Source organism: Chaetodon trifascialis, chromosome 18 (assembly GCF_039877785.1).
Source record: "Chaetodon trifascialis isolate fChaTrf1 chromosome 18, fChaTrf1.hap1, whole genome shotgun sequence".
Classification (NCBI taxonomy): domain Eukaryota; kingdom Metazoa; phylum Chordata; class Actinopteri; order Chaetodontiformes; family Chaetodontidae; genus Chaetodon; species Chaetodon trifascialis.
The window spans coordinates 19659022-19686846 of record NC_092073.1 but is presented as its reverse complement, the minus strand read 5'-3'; the positions used below and the strand labels follow the sequence as shown (position 1 = coordinate 19686846).

The 27825-nt window shown below is 41.8% G+C and overlaps 2 protein-coding genes across 2 annotated transcripts; one reads left to right on the top strand and one right to left on the bottom strand.

Annotated features, from left to right (window-relative positions):
- Nucleotides 1-538: 538 nt before the first annotated feature.
- On the top strand, nucleotides 539-22468 carry apbb1ip (amyloid beta (A4) precursor protein-binding, family B, member 1 interacting protein). Its single transcript, XM_070986408.1, has 14 exons — nucleotides 539-713; nucleotides 5748-5807; nucleotides 7081-7168; nucleotides 8124-8416; nucleotides 9994-10071; nucleotides 11793-11952; nucleotides 16650-16771; nucleotides 17791-17865; nucleotides 18003-18146; nucleotides 18561-18671; nucleotides 20538-20636; nucleotides 20723-20846; nucleotides 20956-21017; nucleotides 21179-22468. The coding sequence occupies exons 2-14, from the start codon at nucleotides 5748-5750 to the stop codon at nucleotides 21821-21823; spliced, it is 2061 nt and encodes a 686-aa protein (XP_070842509.1). The 5' UTR covers nucleotides 539-713; the 3' UTR covers nucleotides 21824-22468.
- A 173-nt stretch (nucleotides 22469-22641) lies between these two features.
- On the bottom strand, nucleotides 22642-27752 carry LOC139346994 (protein adenylyltransferase SelO-like). The gene is made up of 19 exons (XM_070986409.1): nucleotides 26832-27752; nucleotides 26630-26748; nucleotides 26416-26544; nucleotides 26177-26241; nucleotides 26024-26080; nucleotides 25774-25872; nucleotides 25544-25611; nucleotides 25381-25468; nucleotides 25202-25271; nucleotides 24865-24937; nucleotides 24699-24782; nucleotides 24483-24612; nucleotides 24219-24263; nucleotides 24048-24129; nucleotides 23795-23887; nucleotides 23521-23597; nucleotides 23300-23343; nucleotides 23034-23113; nucleotides 22642-22943 (listed from the first exon to the last, which is right to left on the bottom strand). The coding sequence occupies exons 1-19, from the start codon at nucleotides 27043-27045 to the stop codon at nucleotides 22821-22823; spliced, it is 1740 nt and encodes a 579-aa protein (XP_070842510.1). The 5' UTR covers nucleotides 27046-27752; the 3' UTR covers nucleotides 22642-22820.
- Nucleotides 27753-27825: the final 73 nt, after the last annotated feature.

Below are 27825 nucleotides of genomic sequence, written 5' to 3'. Positions count from 1 at the left end.
ATTGAGATTATTTTAACTTTATTTAAAAGTAGTGCAGCAAATAATTCTACATTTATGGATCTGTCCAGAGGCGAAAGTGTATTTTTCAGAAGAATTTCAATCACCGGAGCTCAGCTGGAGTCTGGTATCCTTCAGCGTTGTGACGTGCCACATTACCACTCCTGCCTAAAGAGCTGCTGTAAATCAGTTTCAGTGAGGTGAATTATTAACCGAGGCCGTCGCATTCCTCGTGCTGATTCAGCCGTTCTCTAGATCCCACCGAGACCTCACTTTTTTATTTCTTGCAAAAAACTTCATCTTCTCAAGTGGTTGTCAATCAGCGGCATGACTGGAAGTCACGGCAAACCTGCTAGCAGTTTTCTCCTGGTCCGTCCAGGTTTGCGGCTCTCCAGCAATAGCAGCACAGTGCAGGTAAAGGAGGCTGTTAAGGGGGACGGCACTGTGCTGCCTAGACAAGACTGTTGTGAAAGTGTTGAGGTCCTCGGTAGGAATGCAGTGACAGGTCTGAACCTGAACTTCCGCATTAAGCAGGAAGAAGTGAACAGTCAGAGAGCCAGATGCAATCCACACCAGCACACCCAAATCTGACTATATATGACTGCTTTTTTGGTGCTGAGCTGTGTTAGAGAATAATACTTTGAGGTGGAACTTATGTCCATGCCGCTGTTATCTTGAAACTAACTGGCGAAACAAGGATTAAAACATTTGAAAAGGTGAGTTACATCTCTCTTAAACTGGATGTTGTAACTTCAGTTAACGGCAAACACTCAGCTGCTTTCCTCTCACTTTGACTGTCTTGTATAAGGAGCTTTGCTATTTTTGCTTGTCAAATTAGATTTAAACACTACAAAAAAGGCACAGAGCAGCTATTGTTTTTTATTGTTCTCTTGGGATGAGGCTTGATTATCAGTGTACAGTGATAAGGTAGCCATCAGGCGTATTATGATGAAAAGAGTTTTAGTTCATATGTGTTCTTCTCTGCTTTCCAACTGGGTGGACCCGGCTCTCATTTCAGACTGCTGTATGACTCAATAACCACATGAAACCGATAGGGTTGGCCTCTTATTTTAAAGCTAATAGTGCTGTCAGTTTGCTTCAGAGTATAGGAACATTTTGTACATTTGGCTTTTGAGATGAGGTTAAATCACTTAAAAATGGACAGAATTACTTAGACTAAGTGTAAAAGTTCACTGGGAATGATGGTGTAAAAAAACGATTTAGTTAACCGGGTGTTTTCTGTCTTTGGCTGCTGTCAAGCCAGAAAACGCTGCAATATATGCCATGACAGTCCAATGACTCATGTGCAAGTGGGTATTATGCTCAAAAGAATGTTGCAAAATGTAAACATAACCTGTTGGTGAAATCAGTGTCTGTGTTTGATTTCTACAAAAGTACAAACTGTCTCCAGCAAACGCAGATACCATCTTGTGTGTTGTTTAACGTCAGTTATGATTCCTGGATTTTTATGCCCTTTGGCGCTTTGTTTGCAATGCAGAGCCTCTGATATGCTCTTTTTACACTAGAGTACACCCAGTTCAGCAAACACATCTGCCTGAGACCCAAGTATAGATGTTTTACCCGAGTAAGAGAGGGAGTTTCTGTACATTATGGTAAACATACCGTGCTTCGATACGGCCACTTAAAGTTGTTGTCTGGTTTCCATTTTCTCGCCTGAAACCTCAGTTGCACATGTGTGGAGAGGCTGAAACATATATTTGAGATTATTTAGGGAGGAAAAATCATGTTCTGGAGGAATGCAGAAGTCGCTTGCATGCTATATTTTTGTCTCTTTTATTTCTTTGGATACCAGATGTACGGTGGTGTGTTTTCACAATGCATTGTGCGGGTTTGGAAGGGCGCCAGATTTCATGCCCGAGTGTTTCCAATAATATTTATGGATGCTGACAAATCACATATTTTCAGAGCGGTTTCTGAGAAGAAAATAGAAATGGTGAAAAGCGGCATCAACACACTTTTAGGATTGTACTTCTTCATGCTGTAACATCCACAGTAATGTGAATATGAATCACAAGTTCACAAATATCAGTTTTGTTGAAGAGTAAATGCAGTTATTGAAGGGAAATAAAATTATCCCAGAAGTCTCTACATCTCACCTTACAGAAAACAATCTCCAGTTGTCATCAGTTTGTCCTACGTGTAGAAACTTGTTGGATTAAAATGGAAAACTGAGCTCACTTCCGAGGACTTTATGTATCAGTAATGGCTCTTTCAAATAATGTTAGTCATGCTACAACTTTCTCTTCCAACTGTGAAGGCTCTCCAGTATTACTGATAAAAATCTTGCATGATTTCACAACCCTGATAGCTTGAGCCAAAGATGTGAGTTTCTTTTATTCATGGTCATTTTTTCTTTCATTAGCAGGACATGTGGAAATAAGCATATCCACGTTTTTGCTGAGAGTTCGACAAGAAGAATGATACCTCACATGACTGTACACAAAGATGAAGCTGGAGCCAGGGGTTAGCTTAGCTTAGCATAATGACTGGCTAGCCAGGTTCTGTGTGGTTTCTGTAGAGTTTCAACAAACACGATGAAATCTGTTTGTGAATGAGTTTTTGTGATGCTGGTAGGTGGATTTTGTTGTGTTAAAACGAAGCGAGGCTAGCTGTTTCCCCCGTTTACGGTCTTTATGCTAAGCTAAGATATATTTAACAGACACATGTGAGTGGTATTAATCTTCTCATCTAACTCTGGAAGAAAGCCGATCAGTCAAACTATTCCTTTAAGTGTACTCATAGGCTGTACTGACAGTCACTCTAATATGGTTGTAATGGCCCCAGTTTAAGGTTAACACTTTTTCTGTGGTTCTTCTCAGAAGTATTTGCAATGTCACACCTACAAATAAGGTATGAAAAAAGTGTAATACATCCTTAAGATTGGGTGTATTTATCTGTAGAAGAAGTGAAATCCAACTTGGCTTTCACAAGAAAAAAAAATCTGCCTCCATCAGCAGAAGCCTGTTTGTTTTCAAGGTTTGACAAATGCTACAGTCACCCTTTAACTTCTCTTTACTGTATGAGTGTTGGGAGCGCTCCATTTAATGCATTTGGCCTCTAAAAGCGGCCGCCTGCAGTGACCTGACTGCCACTCATTTTTTCCCTGTGTGACTTTAAAAAAACACACTGAAAACGGCATCGACACCCACAGTGTATAAATGTTCTGCATGGTTGTTAGCGAGCGAAGTGAGCTGACGTTGACCTGGACGGTACTGTGGTTGCTACAGGGGGATCTGTTGGATTGTGGTTTTCATAACAAAAAGAAGGGGCACCACAGGAAGAAGAGGGAATGAAAATAATTAAGGAGGAAATAATAGAGCTATTAGCCGCAATAGCTTAACGTTGTTTTGTTTTGCCATCGTGCAGAATATCGCAAACAAATTTCATGAAAATTATGTTTTCAGAACATTCAAATGTGACATCATGTGAGCGATGGAAACAGTAGCGTTGAGTTTGCAGGTGGCTTCTCATGACACCATTTCCTATATGATTTCAACATTGCAAATGGCAGGAAACTTACCACTTCCTCCTAGGGGCAAACCATTTGTGTAAAGGGGTGGAGGGGCAGGCCCACATGCTACAACAGGAAGTCCCACACATACACGTCACACGGAAATTATTGCCCTACACTGTTAGAAATGTAGTCATAAAGTAAGATACTTTGTGAATTATCACCTGTGGAATCAGAAGATACACCATTTCTCATAAGCTTTACATGCAGACGTCATCTGTTGAATGCTGGAACGATATTGATCGATTTCACATTCAAACGAGACATCATGTCACAGCGCTGTATGAACTCTTGCCTGGAACACAATCAGTCACTCTTGTCCCCTCCACAGTTTGACGGAGGGCTTCTTACTTTGCTTTTGATTAAATCTCTACAAATATTTTCTTTTTGGCTGTTGCATGTAAGAGTTTGCTACACAGATTCCAAACTGAGGAGTAAAAGCAGTGAGTTACGCTTTGTTAGAGGTACTATTTTCAGATCTAATGGACCATAGCAATAGAAAAACAAAGTGAGGACTGGGTTAGTGGCTAACACGAAGCGCGGCCTATAAAAAAACAGTGCATAAAGAGTGTGTAGCCACAATCTGTCCGACTGATATTTACAGAAGTCATTGAACATCATGTGTTACCATAACTATAACCACACCAAAACCTTCACAAACCATAGCTGTTATAATGTTCATCTGAGCACAAGCACATTCGACATAGTTATACATTTAATAATCATGCTACAACCCACCCTTTCAGTCATAGGATAGCCGAAGCTAACCTAGCTAAACTGTTCCAAATGCTAATGTCCTGACTGAACAGAAAGCAGCTTTATTCATATTTTGTTCCAAACAAAGCTAGATGCTAACATCAAAATGCTAACATGCTGATGTTTAGCAGGTAGCGTTTGCCGTGGGCACCTTAGTTTAGCGTGCTAGCATGCTAACATTTGGTAATTAGCACAAGATGCAAAGTAAAGCTGAGGCTAAGTCTTAAGTCATAAACCCTCATGATGGTGCTAGATGAGAGGTCAGGTGAGTCATTAGGACGCATCATCTGGGAACCATGACTGTTCATTTGTTGAGATATTTCATTGACTTATTCAGTTGTTGAAACTTCCTAAACTTGCCCAGTCACTGAGGACTGGAGCTGTACAGTAGCTCCAACACAGCACATTACATTTCAGGCATTAGCAGAGTGAAAACCCCATCTAATCACCACTGTGCTGTAACTGAATGAACTCCCACTGACACCCTCACTGCTGGTTGTGTTCCACTGTAAGAAAACAGGGAGTCTGTTTTGACTGCACACTCTAGCCCATCATAACATTTGCTCTGAGAAAATGGGGTTTCAGCTAATACATGTGTGAGCAAACTGTCATAATTACAGATGGAAATCTCCAGTGAATCTTCAGGAGTTGTTTTCTGGGAAAACACAGCTTCTCCAGTCATCCCACAGGCTATTTTTCTACTTTAGATTGTAATTATTAATCTTGACGATGCTGATATTTGACTCCATGCATCCATGTCTTGGTTAAACTCTAGAAATCTGTAGCAGTCAGTATTAGCACAGTATGCAAGCATGCACACTTTATACAGTGGTTTCTTATACGTAATTATGTCACATAAATGGCCTTTAATCACATTATAGGACTGATTGCAGTAATGATTTGCAGGCTATATGACTTAAAATAAGGTGCAACTCGTGCCAGTGTAGCATTCAAAAGTAGGATCCTACCAGTTCAGAGATTAGCTGAAAACCACAAGAAAAACATGATGATCTGACATTTAAAAAGCAAATAATACATCAGAATTTGACAGAAAATGCAAAAGCATTGCACTCCAGATCAGCGTTGGGCAACAAGACACAACTAGTTCTGGTGAAAAATGAATGCCTGGAAGTTGCATACTTTTCTTCCTTCAGTCTGGTTGGAGATGTTTTGTAAGATAACACGGCCTCAGGGCCCGTATTACAACTGCACACGCTTCAGAGTAAAGCCACAGTGCTGAGCCTCACCACTGGTGTGTGTGACATGCATGTGTGTTTATCATCTGTGTCACCGCGTTGATGGATTTTCATTCCACGCATTCCCTCGCTGTCATTCGTCATGACGGCCGCATCAAATCAATGGAAATTCTGATTGGTCCTCGCAGCACCAATCGGCGCAGGTCATTGATGCACTGATCTTTAAGTATTTTTGTGTCTGACACTGATTCTGTTACTTCGAACAGATGGAAGACATTGACGCCATGTTCACTGACCTGCTGGGGGAGATGGACCTCCTCACTCAGGTGAGTTAAGGCTGTTGTCATGAAACCATGAGGCATAAAGTATGAATAGTCATGCAGTTTTATTCTAGCTCTCCATTCGACATCTCTTCCTATTTTACCTATTTTATTATACATTACTCATTAGTTCTTATGAAAGTTGAACTTCATCACTGTTTGCTTTTGAAACAGAAAATAAATACCTAAATGCATTTAAATACATCAATACGTTTTGTTTTTCTTATTATTATTATTTTAGGATTTCAATATATTCTATATTTTGCATCAATGGTTCAAAGCAATTTGCAAAAATTGAGTTTCAATTATAGTTGCAGGAATAAAAAACTGACCAAAACAACAAAGCAAAAGAGAAAAAATAACAGCTTAGAGGCAGGTGAATCAGAGAGAGTTGATGAATTCATAACAGCCTCGAGTTGTATTGTGCAGCAAGCTCAACATTCGCTTTTGGTTTCACTGCATTATTCTTACTTCACTCTTATTTTCTGCAATATGTAGGTGCCATAATTTTAGTCTTTAGGTAAATTACTATGTCATTATTATGTAAAATGTACATATAGTCCAAAAAGTTGATTTGATAAATGACATTTGTATTAAATTTCCAGTGTAAAGTAAGAAATGAGCTTTTTGCTGTCACAGTAATATTCATCAGCTCCTCTTTGCTTTTGCAATTTAAATTTTGATTACACACACACACACACACACACACACGCACACACCTTTCATGCAACACATACTGAACACAACAACACATTTTCTGCAGATTGCCTGCAGTAAATAGACTTTTCTTCTTTAGAGACAGTTGACAAACTCACTAAAACCCACCATCGATCATCGCAACACTCCGGACTGACAAGCACAGCAGACACAGTGGGGGGGGGGCACTCTTTGTGGTCATCTAACAACCATAAATTACACTCTCTTTTGGAGGGGAGGTCAAATGGCAGCTTCATAAGCCAGCTCGAGATTGCACATTTTTTTTCTAAGTGAAAGCCCTGCTGGTCACTTTGATGTTTTTTGTTTTTTTTCAGCCCGCCATTTCACCCAGGGGGCTTAATACCACACATAGAAGCCCTGTTAGGCATAATACTTTAAAACACATGCCACACTAGACGTGTAAAGATATACCTTCTTACATAATGTTTGGGGACAGTTTATGTTTCAGGGCTCTCAGAATGTGTTGTGGATTAACTCTCTGAGCCTCCGGGGGTCTTGTGCCTGTGCAGATATTGTATTCATGCTCTTATAAACACACTGCCTTGTTCATTCATCCCTGCAGAGTCTCGGTCAGGAAACAGTACCTCCCGCACCTCTCCCCAGCACCGACAAGGAAGTCAACTTCTCCATTGGCTTCACCGACCTGAATGGTGACTTAACATTTTGTCTGTCATGTGTAGAAATACCACAAAGAGCTGGGCGGTGAACTTTTGCCAGTGACTTAGTACAACGCTGCAGTTGTGCAAGGGCAGGATGTATCGCATGTTTCATCAATTATCTACAAAAAGATCGAGATTGCTCTGAGAGTTGGTAGTGATGTGAAGAGGTGGAAGAACAGCATTCAGTTGGCCTGCAGTACATTTGGCTGCTGTTCAAGGGGTGATTTCAGACGAAGATTGAGGTCGCTGTACGTGGTAATTACTCTGCCTCTTATGGGCTGTAAAACAAGCAGGCTAATGTTAAAGCAAGGTTACAGCATCTGTTGTTAGCACTGTGCTCTCCCTTTTCCTTGTTGTCGTTTTAGTAGCTATGTAATTAAGCACTTCAGTCTTGTCAAATCAGTTTTATTTGTACAGATCTTCAGGTCAAATTACTTTCACTCACTGTGAATAACAAATATCAGCCTCATGGTGACGCTAGAGCAAAAGTCAGGAGGTCATCTGGGCGTCATGAATGTATGCACAAAATTTCATTTTAATCCATCCAGTAGTGGTTGAGATGATTCAGTCTAGACCATCAGTCCAGTGGTTGACCGACAGACACACATTGCCGTACTTTATTAAGGCTTTATGCGTTGTAAATACTGGCTAATGATTAATTATTGTTCTAGCCCAGCCTACCCTGCAGCACCATCAGCCTTTAAACCTCATGTAAGAGAAAGGGAAATGACGAATGAAACTGAAGAAATGCCCTCATTTAGATTTGATTGCAATGCGTAATGAAAACAAAGAAGGGAACCTCTAAATAATGAAAGTTCTCAATTCTCATTATTTCAAAAAAAGGAACTAAGCCATCTGTGGTCAAACAGTATAAAAGCTAGGAAGCACCTCAGATTGTTAACAACAGTCACTTCTTGCCAAATAAGCTGATTTTCTTCTAACACAGAGTCCCTCCATGAACTGGAAGACAATGATTTGGATGCTCTCATGGCTGATTTGGTGGCTGACCTCAACGCAACGGAAGAGAAACTTGCAGCAGAGATAGAAGGTCTGAAGGTGCCGTCACCGCCCCCGCCAGACCTGCCGCTACCACCAAAGGGCCTGAGCACACACCCTGCCCCCTCCCTCGCTTCCCCAACATCACCAGCGAGCAGCACTGGCAGCAACGTTAGCACCCCGGCCTCCTCTGCCGCCTCCCCTTTACCACCTCCGCCTCCTCAGTCTGCAAAGCCTACGAGGGTGAGCCAGTGTAGTTTGAATGATAAGAGAAGCATCTCTGCAAGAACCTTTTAACCTCTCTGCTGGGAAGTGGTCCAATATTTAAGAAGTGAGAGTTCTAATGAAGGCTTTTCAGAGTAATAGAGAACTGATATTGTTTGCTATGCTATGTTTAAGGAGAATGTGATAATAATGGATGGCAGAAGTGGAGTGAAGAGGACAAGAATGTCTCTGTGCACTCGTAAAATATGATATGCAAGACACATGAAGCGGGAAGAGACAATAATGTCACAATCTGTTTTTATTGGTGGTGTGTCTTTCTTTCTGAGCCATGCGTGACAAGACAGCATTACAACAAAAGCATCACCAGTTCCCAGCATATAAAGTTCTGATTTCTTTTTGCCTTTGTGGAACTGGGAAGAGTGGTTTTCTCTTATAACAGTAAGGACGGTGAGATCATGGTGAAGTTGTTGCTGGATGGAGGCATCTGTTAGAGTTACAGAGACTTGTGAGGCGAAACAGCAGAGAGTCTGTCTGGAACAGATCAAACACATACAGCCATGAGGCAGGAAAGAGTAACAGGATCAATACCAAAGGTTGGAGAAGGGGAGGTAAGATGTGGCAGTTGGGGGGTGGGGGGTGGGGGGGTGAAGCCAGACGGGAGCTTATTGCTTTAGCAGGGCTTGTTACCTCATCCTCCTGAGGTAAAAACACCAGCTGTGCTGAGGAAGAGAATGTGTCATTGTTAGGTAAACCCATACAAGTTCATTAAAACTGCACCAGAGGCAGGGTTTTAATGTAAAAACACCTGACTTCTAAGCCAGGGAAAGGGTATCCTATCCCTGCTAAGTGAGATCCAGTAGATTGGATGTCATGCCCCAAGTAAAACTCTCGAATGGACACTCCAGTTATGAAATTTAAACTAAAATCACAGCAAAACATGACGTCCTTGAACAGCTACATCCATAACTTGGAACAGTTTGATCTTTTCCCCTCATTCACCATCAGCACTCTTTCAAAAGGTCCAGTATGTAGGATTCAGAGGGATCTATTGGAGTCCACCATGTTGCTCGGCCATGTTCTACAGCAGCCCAGAGTGGACAAACCAAACACTGGCTCTAGACAGTGCCTTTCATGTTTTAAGATTAAGTGAAGGCCACCATATATTCTCCTACATGCTTGGAAATGGAGGGGGAGTGGAGGGATATTCAGGTGGTTTCACCCTACAACCTCATCAATAGATGCTAGTAAATTCTCCACATCTGTCCTTTAAGCAATAGGTCAACATTTGGGAAACAGTCTTATTTGCTTTTTTGTAGAGTTACATGAGAAGATTGATCGTACTCTTGTGTATATATGGTAAATATGAAGCTACAGCCAGCAGCAGATTAGCTTAGCTTAGCATAAAGGCTGGAACCTGAGCAAAATCTGGCCACCAGCACCTTTAAAATGTAACAATAAACCCAAGTAAACTTGGGGTTTTCTATGCAGTGATGGACTGGACTATTTCCTGGTCTGGGAGCAGTGAATCTGTGAAGGACGTGAGCATTTATTCTTCAATATAATAATCATCATATATTATTGTTTTTTCTGTTTAGGAGGAGCTCGAGGCGCAGATGAAAGCAGACAAAATCAAGCTTGCCCTTGAGAAGCTCAAAGAAGCTAAAGTGAAAAAGGTAAGATGCATTGAAGTGCGCTCCTCTGATCTTTCATCCGCTGGCAGCAGTAAACGTTAAAGGCGCTGTGAATTACGGCTACATGTACATCACTGCTAAAGACGTAATGTCCAAACATAGCACGGCTCTTTTTTTTTTTTTTCTTGTGGAGGAGCCATCAATCACGGTAATGAATGGCCACTTTTCATCCAGCCAACGTCCTGCAGGACAGCACAGTTTCCACTTTGAGTGATATGTGGACACTCTCTCATCTTCAAAGCAGTCAACAAAAGCGCAGACATGTGGTTTTGCATGCAAGGCCTCACCGCAGCATTTATGCAAAACCAAATAGTTTTGCGCCAATTGCATACCATCTCTTTCATCACAGGTGATGATGATATTTATACACTTCTCAGCACTTGGCTGAGGGTTGTAAGTTACATGGGTGGGACTGCATTATAAATTCTAAATTCTTAGAAGCTGTCTAAAATCTAAAAGGAAGTAGTGCGTGTGTGGATATAAGGAAACACAGACCACTGGCCACTTTCACAGGAACATCTGTTCCATAGTTGTTAGACACAGGAGTGCAAGGTGCAACTCTCAGTGGTTTTCTGCAGAAACCACTGAAGGCTTAGGTTGTTAGGTTTCAGATAAACCCACTGGTTCCGGATGCTTTCGACACGGATCATGCATTTTGAAGACACCTTCCTTGCATGTTGAGAGCACTGTAAGAGAAATAATTTGATATCCAGTGACATTTCATTCAAGCAAATGCCAAACCCATATTGTTTTCCAGGTCCAGACTGAGTTACATGTGATCTATTGCTCTAAATCCTCTTGTGATAACATCTCTGAAACCCACATTTTTATGACACAAGGCAAGCGGCTGCCTGACCTTGGTTCTGTGAAGCCCCTCGGCTTCCCAAAGCTGGATTTGTTTCAGATGAGAGGAAGTGTGAAGCCATATGAGCCTGTGAAGAAAGCGCTGCTCCACTCCAGAGTAAAATTAATCTCAGCCAAGTTTGTCTCAGCCAAAGAGACAAATACCACAGAGAAGTTCAACAGAACAGAAAGACAGAAGTGCTGATGCTCCCAACTCTTCCAATGAAACTAACATTAGGAAACAGAAACAACCATTTACTGTACGTAACCTGTAATTAAACTGGCAAACAAACAAGCTGCATGTGCTTCAAGGCTCGATTTGATGTCACATTTCAGACACCTGTTGCCGTCTGCAACATGCTTTAACTTCAATCTGTCGAGCAGATGACAGAAAACCTTGTTAGAGGCAAAAGCACTTCAAAGAACAGTTTGGGAAACACGCTTATTGACTTCCCTGTGTGATGAAAAGGTCAATGTCAGTCTCATATCTGTCCGTTAAATATGAAGTTACAGCCAGGAGGTTATCTTATCTAAAACAGGGGAACGGCCATCTGTACAAAGCTAAAATAATCTCCCAGTTCCCCTGCAGCTCAAATTAACATGTTATACCTCATTTGTCTAATCTTTACAAAAACTGAGAATTTGTGGTCAGCTTCCACTCTTTAAGCTAAGCTAACCAGCAGCTAGCAGCAGCTTCATTTTTACTGTACAGGCATGATAGTGGTATCAAACTTGTCGTCTAACTCTCTGCAAGAATGTCAAATTATTCCTTTATGCGGGAGTTCACACTGGTTTGAACATTTTTCTTTTCAGTCAGAGAAAATCCAGCAAAGTAAAATAAAGTCACATTTTCCTGACAGCTGGTGGTGAAGGTGCTGTTGAACGACGGCAGCTCCAAGACTCTGATGGTGGACGAGAGGCAGAATGTCAGGGAAGTCCTGGACAACCTGTTTGAGAAGACTCACTGTGACTGTAACGTGGACTGGAGCCTGTGTGAGACCAACGCTGAACTGCATCTCGGTGAGTTCCTGCAATAAAGCACCTGAAATACTGTGACAAGTGGTTGAGGCTGCACAGCGCTCTGACTGCTTCAGTATCGCACCTTTCATACAGGTTGGTGCCATTCAAGTGCTTTACAGATGGCAATCGGGCTGATAATAAGAGAAAAACAAACAGTAAAACAACAATGGACACAAAAATAGAAATGAATAAAGTGAAACAAAACCAATAGAAGAGATAAAAGACAATAAATGTATCTCAGACCATAAAAGACAATACAAACATTTCAAAACAAGAGCACAGTGAAACAGAAAATGACAGGAAGCCAATCTAAAGACTTTAAAATGGATGTAATGTGTTCCCTCCTGGTTTTAGTCAGCACTTGGTCAGAAAACTGCAGCTGATTTACCACTTTTTTAGGTAGAGCAGAAAGGAGAGCTTTGCAGGGCTTTAGCCTGCTGGATATAAAAGCATGCATTAGTCCCTCTGTATCACTCAGAATGAGAAATGGCTGCACTTTAACTGCGTTTTTCAGATGATAAAAAGCAGATTTAGTGACATTCTGCACGTTGACGACAGAGAGGTTTCTAGCCTGTTGGCTTAGGGCAAATCCTGGAAAATTTAATTTTAAGGCTAGTTTCTCTCTATCTTTAGTCTTTATCCCAATTAGCTTCCACAAAGTGGCTGCTAGTCCTCCTGGAAGAAGACAAAAGAACAATTTAAAATGACACAGCATCAGTAAGACAAGAAAATGCAATATAAGCCAAGTATAAAGATCAGAAAATAGGTGAAATGACTCTACACATGAAACAATATATCACTGCAACCTAAAATGAAAGCAAAAGCCAAACTGTCACAAACGACAGATTATAGCTAATATTTCAGTTCTATCCTGGTTGACCTGTAAGTAAAGGTTTTGCGACATCCAGGCACAGATGCATATAATAAAACATCTAAAAATAGCATCAATAGGTCTTCAGAAGGCATCAGAAGACACAGCCACATAAAGCTGTGTGTCATCAGCATATCTATAGAGAGAAATGCAGTGTCTCCTGATGACACATACACAGATTAAGGAGTGCTTGAGAAGACTGTAAGAGGCTGAAGAGCATTTGTTACCAATGATTAAGCCATCAATAATCTCTGATGTGGAGTATTTTCAGGGGAAATCCGTGCACGTTTCCAGCAGCAGCTTGGAATGAATCAGAGAACTGGCTGCTTTGTTGACGAGCGATTTCTGGTACATTTAGCGCAGAAACGCAGCAGGAATAGGTGCCAGCTGGGCAGCAAACACATCAACAGAACCACAAAAACACAGTGCAGCAGTAATGCAGACTGCCACTTCAATAACACGAGCCTTCAGTGTGTTTTTATATGAATTGTGAACTAAACACACACAGTGTGCAGGGTGGGATATTTCATTCAGGTTCCAGTGATGGACTGTGTTTTTACTGGCACGATGGCAGCCACACTGCAGCGAGCTCACAATGAAACATTGATCTTACTCCCATCCATCTCTCTCTTCCTCCTCCTCTCTTTTCTATACTCTCTCTATCCCTCTCTCGCACACACACACATATACAGTGTAGACAGGTGGGTTTAATTTGCTGTATTGGACACTGTCAGTCATCCTCCCTGTCATGCGGAAATAGAAGCCTTATGATCTCAATCCACCGTCTGAGCCGTCGGTGCTATATTTACTTCAGCTGCAGGACTCTCAGATTGTCTGTCTGCTCGTTACCACCTGCTTTCTCTGTTTTCTAACAACTTCATCAGATTGTTAAAGAGATAATTCGTGTTTTATAAGAATAAGAATCTTATATGTCATGAACAGGGCGTCATTTTACTCTGTCTGGAAACTGTTTTAATGAGATACTGATGGTAAAGTCATTAACCTCCGTGAGCAATAACATCTAAGTCAATATTATTTTGCTTGAAAATTATATTCAAGTAATTTTATATGCCGCTAGCTAAGCCATGAAACACGTAATTAAAGGATAAGCCTGGAATTAGTCCATGTTTGTCTTATTTTCAGCCAATTTCATGAGAGGGCCAAAACCAAGAATGTGTTTTTGTAAGATTTCCCCAGCATGTATGTGGCTCCCAGTCTCAGCTGAAGATGTGAATCTTTAAAGACCTAATCAGCAATATATAGATTTGCTATAAGAGTCTGTATTTAGTAATTCCCTAAAACTGCTGGGCACTGTAGTTTGTAGCAAACATCACTCGAACAGCAGTAAGTGGCACATTTGTTTGGGACTATTTTCAGCAGCGGATTAATACACATCTGGCATGTTAGTAGTTACAGTAGCAGAACGTGTTTATGGGATTCACTCACAATAAAAACTACAGTACTGGTGTTCATTGTAGTGAAGGAACATGTCACCCTGTGCCGTTGTGTGTCTCACTCATGTGTTTTTGGTTTTGGTTTGCAGCACAGATATTAGCAATCAGAAACTCTTTACAGAAAGCTTTTTTGGGATTGTAGCATTGCTAACGCTAAAAAAGAAAAACATCAAGCAGACTTTTTATATGGGCTGAGCTTGTAAACACCTGACTGTAGATAAACCTTTAAAGAGGGATTCACTCTTTTATTCTCTGGATAGTTCACACGGCTCTTTTTGCATCTAATGGTAAGGATGATATACGGCACCAGTGCAAAACAAATGAGGAAATGTGTGTTTCCCTTTGGTCATCACAGTTTATTTTTAACCAAATGATAGCCCAAGTTTAAATTAGCTGTCTGACGCAGCTATTTAAAGCACATCATCCTTGCAAAACTTTATGTTTAGGTCATTTGACTCATGAGCACAGGGTGGACGGGGTGTGAGTAATGCAGAAATATGACGGCTTGACACTGGAAACTGTTTGAGTTCATTTTTAAACGCCTGTAAACCCCCTGTTTTTCCGACCTTTAAACTTTATCAACAAAAAGTCGAGGCCAGTCATGCCCAATAAACGCCTTCAGAGCTGAACAGCAGCGCTATCTTCAAACAGATCTTCAGCGTTAAAGTCACCCATGTGCTCGCCATGCACACCGCCGAAACGCACCGAGTGGTTAATGCAGTTCAAAAGGATTTTTACTCCTAATAACTCACTCCAGCAGCAAAGTCACACCATCCGTTTAATGATTGTAATAGTCAGACTATGGACTGGAACCCTGGCAGCAATTTATTTAATGCCTACAGCACCTCCACCTCGGCTGGGATCCTGTAATTGGGGACCATGGCTAAACTACAGTCAAATGCCCAGTACACGATGGAGATCTATGGCACTGAGCGTGTGGGTGGGCAGAGAGGAGGAGGAGGAGGTGGAAATTGCCCTTAATGTGTTTTTGAGGTTTAGTGCTATTTAAAGTCCTTCCACCAAATGGAGGGGTCTGTATTTTATTGAGCCCTTCCTTAATTCATTCCACTTGAAATAGACAATTGCACGGCTGTGAAATTGACTTTGAACCGAGCTCAGCTGATTTAAAGATTTCGTGACAGAGTGAACTACTGTGCATACGCTAAAGCATTAAGATTTGACATGTTTTATGGCACAAAGCTAAAACACGGAGGACATGGAGAATATAAAGTGGGATTAAAGGCTGTTAAGGGCTGCGGTTTAAATAATAATGGACTGTAGACTGTAGACATTTTTAATCTTCCAAAGCCAGAGTGCTGTCATTAGTGTTTGAATGTGCTGAGAAATGATCCTTAATGGCCAATAGAGTAGAGATAAGCTGTGTTTACTGCACAGGAGGAAAGTAAGCAAGTATATTTATTCAAGTACTGTACTTAACTACAATTTAGGTAAACATGTATTTCACTCTTCACTTTTACTCAAAAAAAAATTACACCATTGGTTGTTTTTCAGAGCTTGAAATGACCTATATTATCATTGTTTGAACAAGTTTTAGTTGCCTAACCTTAGAGGAGAGATTTCTGGCAGGACCTCACCCACTTCAAGGTGTGTGGAGACGGGAAAAACTGACCCTGATGAAGGCCACGAGCTGAAACATGCTGGTCTCCCACTGAAGACTGTCTTTATACATACAGTGAAGTGTTGCTGGAGTTTTGACCACTTCAGTTGCCTAACCATAACCTTTGAGGTATCAGATCAGACTTGTTTAAATTGTTTTGAACGGTTAATATTCTCATGTTGACTCCACTCCAGGTACATTTACACAAAATATATAATAAGCTCATAATAAATGATGCATCAGAAATACCCCAAACTATGGACTGCATTGTAGATAAATGTGGCACCACTCTGAATCAGCTTCAGTATTAAAATGCAGCTTTAACTTCTTAAGGATGTAATAATCGTAATGAAAAGGCTCGTTCTTTACGATTACTTTTAATTTGATTAAAAAAACCTTTAAACGCACAACTTTTACTTATAACATGGTCATACAAGAAGATAACAAACTTAAAGTTTGATGTCTGATAGACTAAACGATTCAGAGAGGTATAAGGAGACAAAAAAAACCTTTAGCGTATACTTAAGAAATTTCAGACTTTGGCACCCCCTGGTGGCAGCATCAAGAAAGACATGTGTACATGCAAGAATACATCTATATTGCACAAATATTCACTTTATTCACTCATTGTCTCCAAGTAAAACTTCTACCATCAGAGTGATTTGAAAGCTGCTTTAATCACATAAAAACTAAATGGATAATCTGGATGCTATTGACGGTTTGCTGACGGCTAAGTTTGCTTTTCATCTGACAGAACGGACGTTTGAAGACCACGAGAACCTTGTGGAGCCTCTCTTAGCGTGGACGAGGGACAGCGAAAACAAAATCCTCTTTCAGGAGCGGGGCGAGAAAAACGAGGTTTTCAAAAACCCACAGGTTGGTCCCCTCGTCGTGTATACAGCCCTCTGAACCGCTGCCGAGTGATCAGAGGTGATGTGCGTGTGGTGTCTCAAATGTCCAACACTGCTTGTTCATTATTTCTGGCCTTGGTTTGAGCAAATCTGTCTCCATTGTTTCAGCTCAGCACCATCTGGCTACTTTCACTGTTGAGTCGTCTGAATTATGAGACGTCTTTCCTCCATGTAGGACGACCTCTTACATTTATGTCCTCGCTGTAATATATCAGACAAAACAGCTTCAGGCAAAAGACATGGACTTCTTGGCATGTTTGTTGATATAATGGGAACCCTTTATAATCTCTGAGCGTTTAATGGGTTCGGTCTGTTGGCTGAGACAAATAGCCGGGCTGGAAAAACCGGTGAGATACTCTCATTTTTAAACTACTCCATCATGTCTTCCATGTCCCCCCAAAAAAGACAGATCTGTTTTATACAGTACGTCACGACCAATTTACGGTTTTTAACTTTGGACAAGAGCTACTAAAATAGAAATCTCCTTTAGGCTCTTTCTCACCACAATGAAAACAAAGGCCCAGGCTTTGAATCCAACTACCCCACTCACACAGGGACAAAGAGCAGAGTTGAAGAGTTTTTGGAAGCTGAAAATGAAGATTTCTCACAATGTTTTGTTCTGATATTTGTTTAAAATTTGACTTCAGTTTTCTTTCACACACATTAAAGCTGTAATGTTCATCATCAACCTTTATTTAATCAGGCAAATCCCACTGAGATCAATACCCCATTTTCAAGAGGAAGCATGTTTCTGCAGAGTACTTTTCATACTTTAAGTACATTTTGCTGATCATACTTATTTAGGGTTTTGAATGCAGGACTTTTACTTCTAGTGGAGTATTTCATTAGTACTTTCACTTCAGAAAAAAGGATCTGAATACCTCTTCCACCACTGCCTGCTAACATGCTCGAAATGATAATGCGTGTATTTCCTGTATGAGCCTGACTGTAGTCATTAATGCACTTTATGTTTTATCCCTGCAGAACTTCTATCTATGGAAGAAGGATAAGAAAGCTCTCAAAGACATAAAAGACAAAGACAAGGAGTTATTAATACAGGTAAAATATGCACACACACACACACACACACACACACACACACACACACCATCAGTGCAATATTTTCTTGAAAGTGACAGTGTTCCCGGTGGGAGGTCCTCTCAGTGACCCCTTTCATCCCTTCTTCCCCTCTGCAGGAGAACTTCTGCGGGACTTCCATCATCGTGCCGGACCTCGAGGCAGTGCTGCACCTCAAAGAAGACGGCAAGAAGTCCTGGAAACAGCGGCTCTTCCAGCTGAGGGCCTCAGGACTCTATTACGTGCCCAAAGGGAAAACCAAGGTCAGGGGTCAAAAGACTAGAAACACACGTCCAGCAGCTAATGCTGTAACCCAGGATACATTCAGCTGGGCCGCAGTGGTGAAAGATGGAAATCCTGTAGATACTGAGATATTTATGGGATGTCAGCTGAAATCATAAGAAATATAAGGTTGATTTTTTTTCATTTTCTCTGGGATTACAAAGTGTAGTCTTCCTGCTTTATGAAGCACTCTGCTGTTTCATGCAACGCTGAATTTAACTACAGCTTTTACTCCCTGCTGGATGCCTGCAGAGTATTCACTTACTGTACAGGAGCTCTCACTCCCAGACACATCATTCATACAGAACATTAAGCCGCCACTGTTGCACCTGAAATAAACAGGGAAATTAAAAACAACTGTACATCATTGTAATATGACCCTCATTTCTTTTCAGTCATCCCGTGACCTCGTCTGCTTTGTCCAGTTTGACAATTTAAACGTCTACTACGGCAAAGACTTTAAGAGCAAATACAAGGCCCCGACTGACTTCTGCTTTGTCCTGAAGGTAAGCTGGCTTTGAATGTGTTGTCTTCTCAGTCCAGTTTGCCTCACACAACCTTTTCACTGTTGAATTGACAGCAGAGAAGCAACAACTTCCCTCAAGTGCGATGCCACAGAAAACATTTGCAGTAACAGTGTGAATGTGTGCCACTTTTACTAGTTGCTGTTAAGAGGCATAGACCGTGCAGTGTATTGCATGGTGCAGAACTGATTGTTACATGGTTTCCGAGCGTGTGGTCAGCTGCACAGCCGGTTGCTTTACTGCAAATGTGAAATGCAATAAATAGTTTAATTTGAAGAAGTGAAAGGCGACATTTTTATCCTTAAAGTGGTGAGAAAGTGAACAAGAAGTTCCCAATAAAAGAAATGACTGTAAAGGCATCGTGTATTTAATTATGAGTACTTGAAACCTACTGTACTCTTTTAAGAGCAAGAAACGCTGACTGACTTGAAAAAGGCAAGAATTAGATGGGTTGGTGGTCAGTCTTAAAGGGATGTGAAAGTCTGCCTCCTTTCTTTCTTTTCCCCTGTCTTGTCTGGGAAATACTAGAATCAGCAGATACGATTAGACTAGTTGTTGAGGATCAAAGGAGAAAGAGCTTAGAGAGGCAAAGAAACTGAATTACCCGCCAGTGAAAGACAGAGTCCTCAAGGTTTGAGCAGAAACAAGGAGATTTTAAGGTGATGCCGGACAAGGGCGAAGCAAAATGACCTGTCAGAGTGGACATTTTGGGCGGCTGGCCGGGTTTCGCATAGTTTCCTGTCCTTGTTTAAGAATCACGCAGTCAAACTTGTTAAAAGCTGCTTCAGTTGTTGTAGATAGTATGGTGATACAATAATAACTGAAGCTGTTTTTGGCTGCCAAAGTGTTCAATTAGGGTGTGTTTTAACACATTGGTGGGGGTGGGGGTGGGGGGAGGGTGGGGGTGTGTTTACGGGCTGCCAAACACTGCAGCCATTCAAGGACGAGAGCAGAACAATTTAGCTTCATGACTCAGATGTTATATATTCAGGAGATGCCTGAGGTGATCACTAATACATCCTCATTATGTACAACTGATATTGTGACATTAAGGGAAGTCAACTTCTTCCTCAGGGGGAAGCAGCTGACTGGGATTAATGTCAGACTCATACAGTATTCACTGCACAGCAAATGCTGTGAATGTGTACACTTACCAGCATAAATCCAACTATAAAGACTATTTGAGCATCAAACATCTTCCCTAACACTGGATTACAGGATGCACTCAGTGGCACTTTTAGTTTTCGGTTATCTGTTTGTCTGTTCATGTTCAGAAATGATGACTGGACTATTCCAAACAAGAGGAATTTTAAATATATCCTTTTAACTGGTGTTGCCTCGTCTCTTCTGGAGGTTAGCTACTTGAGGCTACATTAGCCGCTAGTAGCATAACACACCTGAATCTCTGAGTGAGCCGTCAACAGTCGGGCTGCTTTGTTGGTGATGTAGGCCTCAGGGTCTGAAGAGGAAGAAGACAGATGATCTCTGGTTCTGCTGTGTCGGTTTTGCAAAATGTTTTGATACTGTTCAATGTGAGTCCAGTGATAAGAGTGCAATGCTAAATCAGCAAAGAGCTCATTTAAAATCATCCATTCATCTCATGTCAAACACTGAATCACCCATTCAGTGAGCTAATTAACGCTCTTAGTCAGAGTCAGAGGATGTCGTCACTCTCTGAATGTGTTAATGGCATACAGTAGTGTTTGGACGACAGAAAGAAGGGGCTAATGTTTGCCTGTTTGGGTCAAAAAACAGCTCATTTCACATTTAATGTATGTGATGCTGAAAGGTGGGGTTGTGTGTGTTGTGTTATCCCGATCTGTTAACCATTCGGGTTTGTCTCTACAGCATCCTCAGATCCAAAAAGAGTCTCAGTACATCAAGTACCTGTGCTGTGACGACGCTTGGACCATGAACCTTTGGGTAACTGGGATACGAATTGCAAAGGTAAACTTAGCTCTGCTTTCAATAACAGCAAATAATCTCCGTTTGGCCAGGACTCATGCTCTGTGGTGTGTTTCCTGCACTTTCAGTACGGAGTGTCCTTGTATGAAAACTATAAAACAGCTGAGAAGAAGGCTGTTGTCAGCTCCGTGTGGACAAACCGCAGCACTCCATCGGACTCCAGTCTATCGACGCCCTCACCCACCATCAAAGGTAGAACGACACACAGGCTGCTCTGAGCGTTTCACTGATGTGAAACAGCCCCGATGTGGAGATTTTGCTTGTACAGTGTGTTCACTTTAGTGTTTCTTTTGTCTGCTAGCAAAAACACCGAGCCACGCCAACGGTCATGCTCCAAAGCCCCAGCCAGGACCCGTTTCTGAGGTACAAAACTCTTCATCAGTGGTGAAGCTAATGATTGTTTTCATGAGCAATTTATCTGTTGATTATTATTGTTTAGTCCAAGACAAACTCAAATATATTCAATTAAAACGCGTCCTCCTCTTGCACATTTCGTATCATTATGTTATCTTCTGTTGTCTCAGGACTCCGGAAACGTCCCACCTCCACCTCCACCACTGGCTGAGATCCTTCCCCCACCACCTCCAGACCCTGTCCTCCCTCCTCCACCACCTCCTTTGGCTGCCAAGAGTTCCTCAAGACCAACCCCACCCCAGCGACACCTGCCAACCAACTTCCCTCCACCTCCACCTGCAATGGACAACCTCCCACCTCCTCCGCCGCCCCCACCCATCGACGATTCCTCAGAGGCACCGCCAGACTTCCTTCCACCCCCTCCTCCTCTCACTGGCTTTGGTTCACTTCCTCCTCCCCCACCGCTGTTGAGCTCCCTCCCGCCACCGCCTCCTCCAGCTAGTTTCGGGGGTATGGACCAGTCTCTACCTCCCCCACCGCCGGATCCAGGGTTTTTACCACCACCTCCACCTCAGCCAATGTTCACAGGGGCTGGAGCACCACCTCCACCACCTCCTCCACCTCCACCAAATGCCGCCCCAAGAGCAGCGGTACGGCCTTCTGGCTCACTGAGGAAGACTCCTCCAGCTCCGCCAAAGAGGACTACACCATCGCTGCATGGAGGAGGTGGAGGAGGAGGAGGAGGAGGAGGAGGAGGTGGAGACTTCATGTCAGAACTGATGCAGGCCATGAACAAGAAGCGTGCCAATCCTTAGCCTGAGCGAGGAATTTGTCCAGGATCAGTATAATAGGAGCTCCACACGCACAACAACCAACTGAACTCTTAATCAGAACAGAACAGCTACTCTTTATATCCAAAATACTCTGAACATGGCCACCATGAAGCCAGTGGAGCTCAGCACAGCCTTCATCTCCTCAAGGAAACAGACTTTTTCTAACCTGCTTATTCATAATCTTGCACGAATCAAGTGGGAGGGTGATTATTCCCACGAGCAAAGAGTTCAACTTTAGTTATAAACTGTATGTTAGACCTGTTTTGTACAGTACTTGAAAACTTGAGTTCACAGACTCCAGCATCACGATCTGCTGAAAGAAAACATGACGCAGCATCTGTTGAGGTTTTTTGTTTGTTTGACATAAAAAACATCCTGCCGTCATCATGCTGAACTTCAAAGAGAAACGTTTATAGAATTGTATATATATGTATTTGCATGGAGGACTGTAAATACCAAACAAACACCAGTTATTTGGGCATATACACTGTGTCCCACTACTGTGGCTTCAAATGAATGTTGTCTAAAACTTGACGTTGTGAATAAATCCGTAAAATTCCTTGTGGCAGAAGAAATGCATGAACTGAACAGCATTTCTTATGGGATTGAATTATTGGAACTTCTTCCTGTTATTGGCTGTCTAAAAATACAAGAAGCAACAACCTCCCTGGAAATCTCATAATCAATATTATGCCTCAGAAATGCTATAAAACCCTCAGATATGTAAAAAGCACCTAAGTAGGACCATGTACGATGCTGTGTATGAACCTAGATCTTTAAAAAACACACAGGACAGCCTCCTCAGTAGCATCTTTGTATTTATTTTGGTATTAATAATAATTAATAAACAGCCATGACCTTGACATGTTGGACCTAATATATCCCACAAACACGACAGAATTGACCAGAATGTAATATAAAAGCTCGGCTAGGTTGTAATTCTTCATCATTTTAGTATTTTTCTACATCCAGGAGTCACTCAAGAGGAACAGCTGACCTTTAACCTCTTAGCCCACAGCGGCGGTCTTGCTGCATAGCCCGCCTCCTCTGCAGTCTCTTGTGTAACAAAGGGAGAGGACAGGATGTGGAGCAGTCGCTCCACCTAGTGGTGAAAAAATAAAGGACAGATTGAAACCAATTTGTCACAGAGAGTATATTTAACAGCTTAATCTGTTAATTATCATGGACACACCTCTGAAAAATCGTTCGTCTCAGCTCTCCTAATTGCAGAATCTGCCATCCAGTTCCTCAGCACATATCTGGGATTCACATCTGTAAGATATTTTTCACAATCAGGCAAAGAGCTTCTTGGTAAAACATCACATTACAGAAATACGAATAAGTGAATTCCTCCTTAATTGCTGTTTTGAAAAACAATGTCATTACTCAAGACAAAATGTCAAATAATTACATCTTTCACTGTCAAAACAACGTTAATATGTGGATTAAGTGGCTCACTTTTCATCCTGTCTCGACGGTCCAAGTCGCTGTCATTTGGTTGTCTGAAGAGAGGAAAAAACTTTAGAATCCAAATATTTCTTTGGTCAACTCCAAGAACAAAAACAACAGTATGACACAATGGAAATGAGAAAGTTCAGCAAGTGTTTCCGAGCACAAAGACAACATTTCACAAAAACTTTGGATACCAATCTAACTTTGCATTATGTCTCTCTGCTTACCTACTGAGCCGCAGCAGGTACATGCTGAGCCAATCAGAGAAGAGCTGGTGGGACGACAAGTCTTCAAGAGCCCACATCTAATATAAAATCATAAAAATGATGCCTTGAAATCAAAATGCATAAACTGGTTCTGCAGAAATTTGCTTTGCAGAAGCAGCATTTTTCATGTCGGCTACCTGCAAACTGAACACTAGTTCACTACTTAGACTAAAGAGACTAACATCCAAACAAAACCTAAAAACTGGACTGTGACATGAGGCCACTTCAGCTCCACCTGTGTGAAGTTGTTGTTGTGAAGCTGCTGTGCTGAAACTTCCCCGAGCTGCCTGAAGGTCATGGTGAAGTCTGACTGTGTGTCCTCCATCATCTGGGGAGACGAACACAAATTAGACCGGGAGTAAAAACAAAAATCCAATTTGCACACAGCCAGTAAACAGACAGTGACATTAAATTGACTTAGCAGACTGAGATGAACCGTGTAAAAATGTCTGTTGCAGTAAGCATCCATCTCATTGTCATGGACTTGCCTTCAGGAGGAAGGCAATGAGGTAGCCATCATCCTCCTCTTCACCGAGAAGGCCCAGTTTAGCTTTAAACAGCTGATGAATCCTGAAATACAAACACTGTCAATGCTGGAAAATAAGATGGCATTACTGTACTATCACTGCTTGGACATAGAGGAGATGCATGGAGCTCACCTCATCTGGTAAATATCAGAATATCCTTTTAAAATGATTTTAGCCCTGAAAAAAAGAAGAGAAGTCCAGAATTATGTTAATAAAATCTAAAATCTCATTCTCTTTCACAACCGCTCACCAACACTTGGTTCAAAAGTTATTAAAAGTTGTTTTGCATGTTGCTTCTGGTGCCTTGCTTTGCTTTTACCATTTTATATGGTGGCAAACGAACGTCAAAACTTAAGTCCCCCTCAGTATAAACAGCCATCATGTTCTTCTTCTTACTCTTTCTGCTGTTTGTTCGACAGCACAGGACTCAGAGCTGCCAAGAGTTTCTCCAGGTTGAAGAGTCCCACGTTGGCCTGGGCTCCTATGCTGTATCTGCCCTCGTCGTCGGATGTGTTGGGGACAAAATCTGCAACATCGCAGCTTCGTTAGACATTTGATGAGAACAGGGCATTCAGTTATCACAGTGAAACGGCGACATGCGTGCGTACACACCGGGGTTATACGCCTCCATGAAGCCAAACGGTCCATAGTCGATGGTGATAGAGAGGAGGCTGAAGTTGTCCGTGTTGCACACACCTGTCGTGATCACACACAGCACACATCAGCAGATATTAGTCGATGCAGTGTGATGAAATGTTCGGCCAGACCAGAATCTCACCATGTGCAAACCCAACCGACGTCCACTGGGCAATCAGGTGTGCTGTTTCATTTACAACTGTGGAGTAAAACACCTAGAAAACACAACAAAACACAGAGCGTGAAACAAGGAACGAATATTATACAGCATGCAGACACACAGTTATTACAGCGTGACGTTAGTGAAAGCAAAATGCCTCTACTGTTTACTTTTAACACTATTTCACTCACAGATTAGGTGCTAACAGTTATTTTCCTTATTTTTATTTATTGCTTCTACACTCAAGTAAGATCAAGTAAAACCTTTGGTGCACAAAGTAATACTGTAGCACAGTAATACTACATATTTTCTAACTTACCAAATATTTATCTGGGTCATCTGACTTGATTGAAGAAAAATGTTCCTCAATCACAAAGTTCAACAGCTTTCTAACAATCAACACAACAATAAAGTTATGAACAAGCTGCACTTTGCTTTAATAAGAGGCCACAGCGGGAGGAGGAAGCACCGACATTACGATCATGAGGCCAGACTCACCTCAGCAGATCTACCTCTCCACTCTGAGCCAAAATTTCTACGGATCCAATCCGAAACCATGACTTAGCTAACCGGAGAACAACAGCTCCTGGAAAAAAAAAGATAAATAAAAATCTCTTCTAAAACATTATACAAATGAAAGGTAAAAGGTCGCTCTCTGTACCTCTCTCTGTCTTCACATTGCCATCGTAGAACTGGTCCCTCATCACGGGCTCGTCGCTTACAATTAGACTAAAACAGAAACAAAAGAAAATAAAGATCAGTAGAACATCGTGCATCTGCTTCAGGGGTCAAACACAAATTTTGTTTCCAATAAAAAATATTAAGAGCTATTAAAAACAAATGTTAAGGCTGTTTGTGGCTTTTCATTCGCCCATCACCTGCCCCTCTCACCTGGCAGCCCTGCTGGTTGGAACGCCCAGGAAATGCATGGCTTCACTGCACAGGAACTCCCTCACAGAGGAGCGGATCACAGCTCGACCATCTCCTGACCTGTATCAACACGTCAAAACTCATACTGAAACTTCAGATTGAAGGCAGCTGCCACTTTGGTATCATCGACATGCAGTGCTGCCAAAGGTGGCGAAGTGAAACGAGGAGAAAAAAGAAGAAAAATGGTACAGCGGAAAAATAAACAACATACCTTGAATAAGGTGTTTTGCCAGAGCCTTTAAGCTGCAGCTCCCACGCTTCTCCTTTCCTGTCATGTGTTTTATAAGAAAAATAAGTTACAGCTTTACCTGGCTGTGCACCTTAAATATACAATACCTTGAACATGCTTTAAAAACACTCTCACCTGTTCGTATACTGACCGAGAGAATGTGCTCGACCGTCGCCCAGCTGACCTGCCCAGTAGCCAAACTGAAGGGGAGGAAGACACTAGTAAATTTTCATGTCACTGACTGTGATCAGATCCAGTCTCTGAAGTGCACAGGTATTATCAGCTTAATAAGAAAATTTGATAGTAATTAGTGCAAAATGTGTCGTGTGTTCAGACTTGAGGGACCACTGTGAAGGATTCAGAACAAACTCTACCTGATGACCTCCATATCTGTGTGCAAGTGGAACAGATCCTGGAAGAAGTCTGCCACCACTGGCATAATGCAGGAACTCATCGGACTGTGTTACAGCCATGTCTAAATTTAAGATGCCTTCAATGACATCCTGTGGAGACAAGTCGAAATGTAAACGGATTCCTCTGCCGTTACATGAACACCCTGCGATGCTTATGATGATGTTACAACACCACCTTGGAAACTGCTGCCAGTCTTAACGGGCCTTTCAGGGGAGTGGGGATGGATCTGGAGAATATGCAGTTCTTTACGGTGCAAACAAAGTTGCCGTCAACCTCATCAACTGGAAATGCTTCTGCAGAGAGGACAGAATGGTGTTGACCCTTTCATTGGTTATTCAGACATATTGATTTGTAATGATGTAAGAGCCAGTTTTACCTATGAGCTTCTTGCAGGACAAGCTGAATCGGCCCAGGTCCTGTATGAGCTCTGAAACAGTCATGTTCCACCTGGATCTGACAGCGTCAGATGCCGTTTTGTCTTGACTGTGACAGTCACTGTCAGTATTTTGGCAGAACTCCAGGAGACACACAGGTGTGAAGCTGGCTGCTGATAACAAAGCAAACACTAACACTGTGTGGATACTGGACATTTCCACTGACACACCAGGTGCCTTAAATGTACCTGAGCTGTAAGCTATGATGTAGCTATCGACAGGAAAGGGGTCAACTACGACGGCCAGCTAGTCACCATCAGAAGACAAACAGCCATGGTGGAAGGAGTACTCTGATCCTTTAAAAGCAGTAATACCACAGTATTAAAAATACTGTTACAAATATACTAAACAACGTCTAAGTGTAAGAGTACTACAGTATAAATGTATTAACTGGCCATTAGCATATTTTAATACTGTAACATCCACGAAGAGGCTACTTTCATTAACTTTTCGTTTTCTAAGTAATACCTTAGCACAACTAAAAAAAACACCCAAAGATTTAGCTGTACGACGTACTGTGAAAATAAAAAAGGTAGGTGAACATATTTTAGCTATGTTTATCCGTCAAAAGATCCTATATGGCTAGTTAGTCTGAATACTGTTAGCATTAGCACTAGCTATTTTTTAACAGCGGTTGCTATAGTTACGTTAGCAAACGTTAGCTCTAAGTTAGCGGGCTAGTAGCATCGTTCCAAATATTCTAGTATGTTTCTGGAGACCTCTGAGAGCACACATTTTACAGCTTTAAATCTACCACGGCCGTCCGGGGAAACATTTAATTTTAAAAGAATTTAGCTACTCATTTTCCTCTCAACTCTCTACCAACTATGGTTAACGTTACTTCCTTGTTATGAAACGTCATCAACCGTCGACGGTTTACTGTTGCTGGTTCCGTTCAAGTAAGTAACCTGTCTTAATGCACGCTACAGGGCGACA

Excerpts from the sequence above, each read along its gene's own strand:
- apbb1ip (XM_070986408.1), top strand. The coding sequence starts at position 5,748 with ATGGAAGACATTGACGCCATGTTCACTGACCTGCTGGGGGAGATGGAC. Across the intron at positions 8,417-9,993 it reads AGTCTGCAAAGCCTACGAGG|GAGGAGCTCGAGGCGCAGAT; the intron begins GTGAGCCAGTGT and ends TTTTCTGTTTAG. Across the intron at positions 20,637-20,722 it reads CTGGGATACGAATTGCAAAG|TACGGAGTGTCCTTGTATGA; the intron begins GTAAACTTAGCT and ends CTGCACTTTCAG.
- LOC139346994 (XM_070986409.1), bottom strand. The coding sequence starts at position 27,045 with ATGTCCAGTATCCACACAGTGTTAGTGTTTGCTTTGTTATCAGCAGCC. Across the intron at positions 25,612-25,773 it reads CCAACCAGCAGGGCTGCCAG|TCTAATTGTAAGCGACGAGC; the intron begins GTGAGAGGGGCA and ends TTTCTGTTTTAG. Across the intron at positions 23,344-23,520 it reads TACCTGCTGCGGCTCAGTAG|ACAACCAAATGACAGCGACT; the intron begins GTAAGCAGAGAG and ends TCCTCTCTTCAG.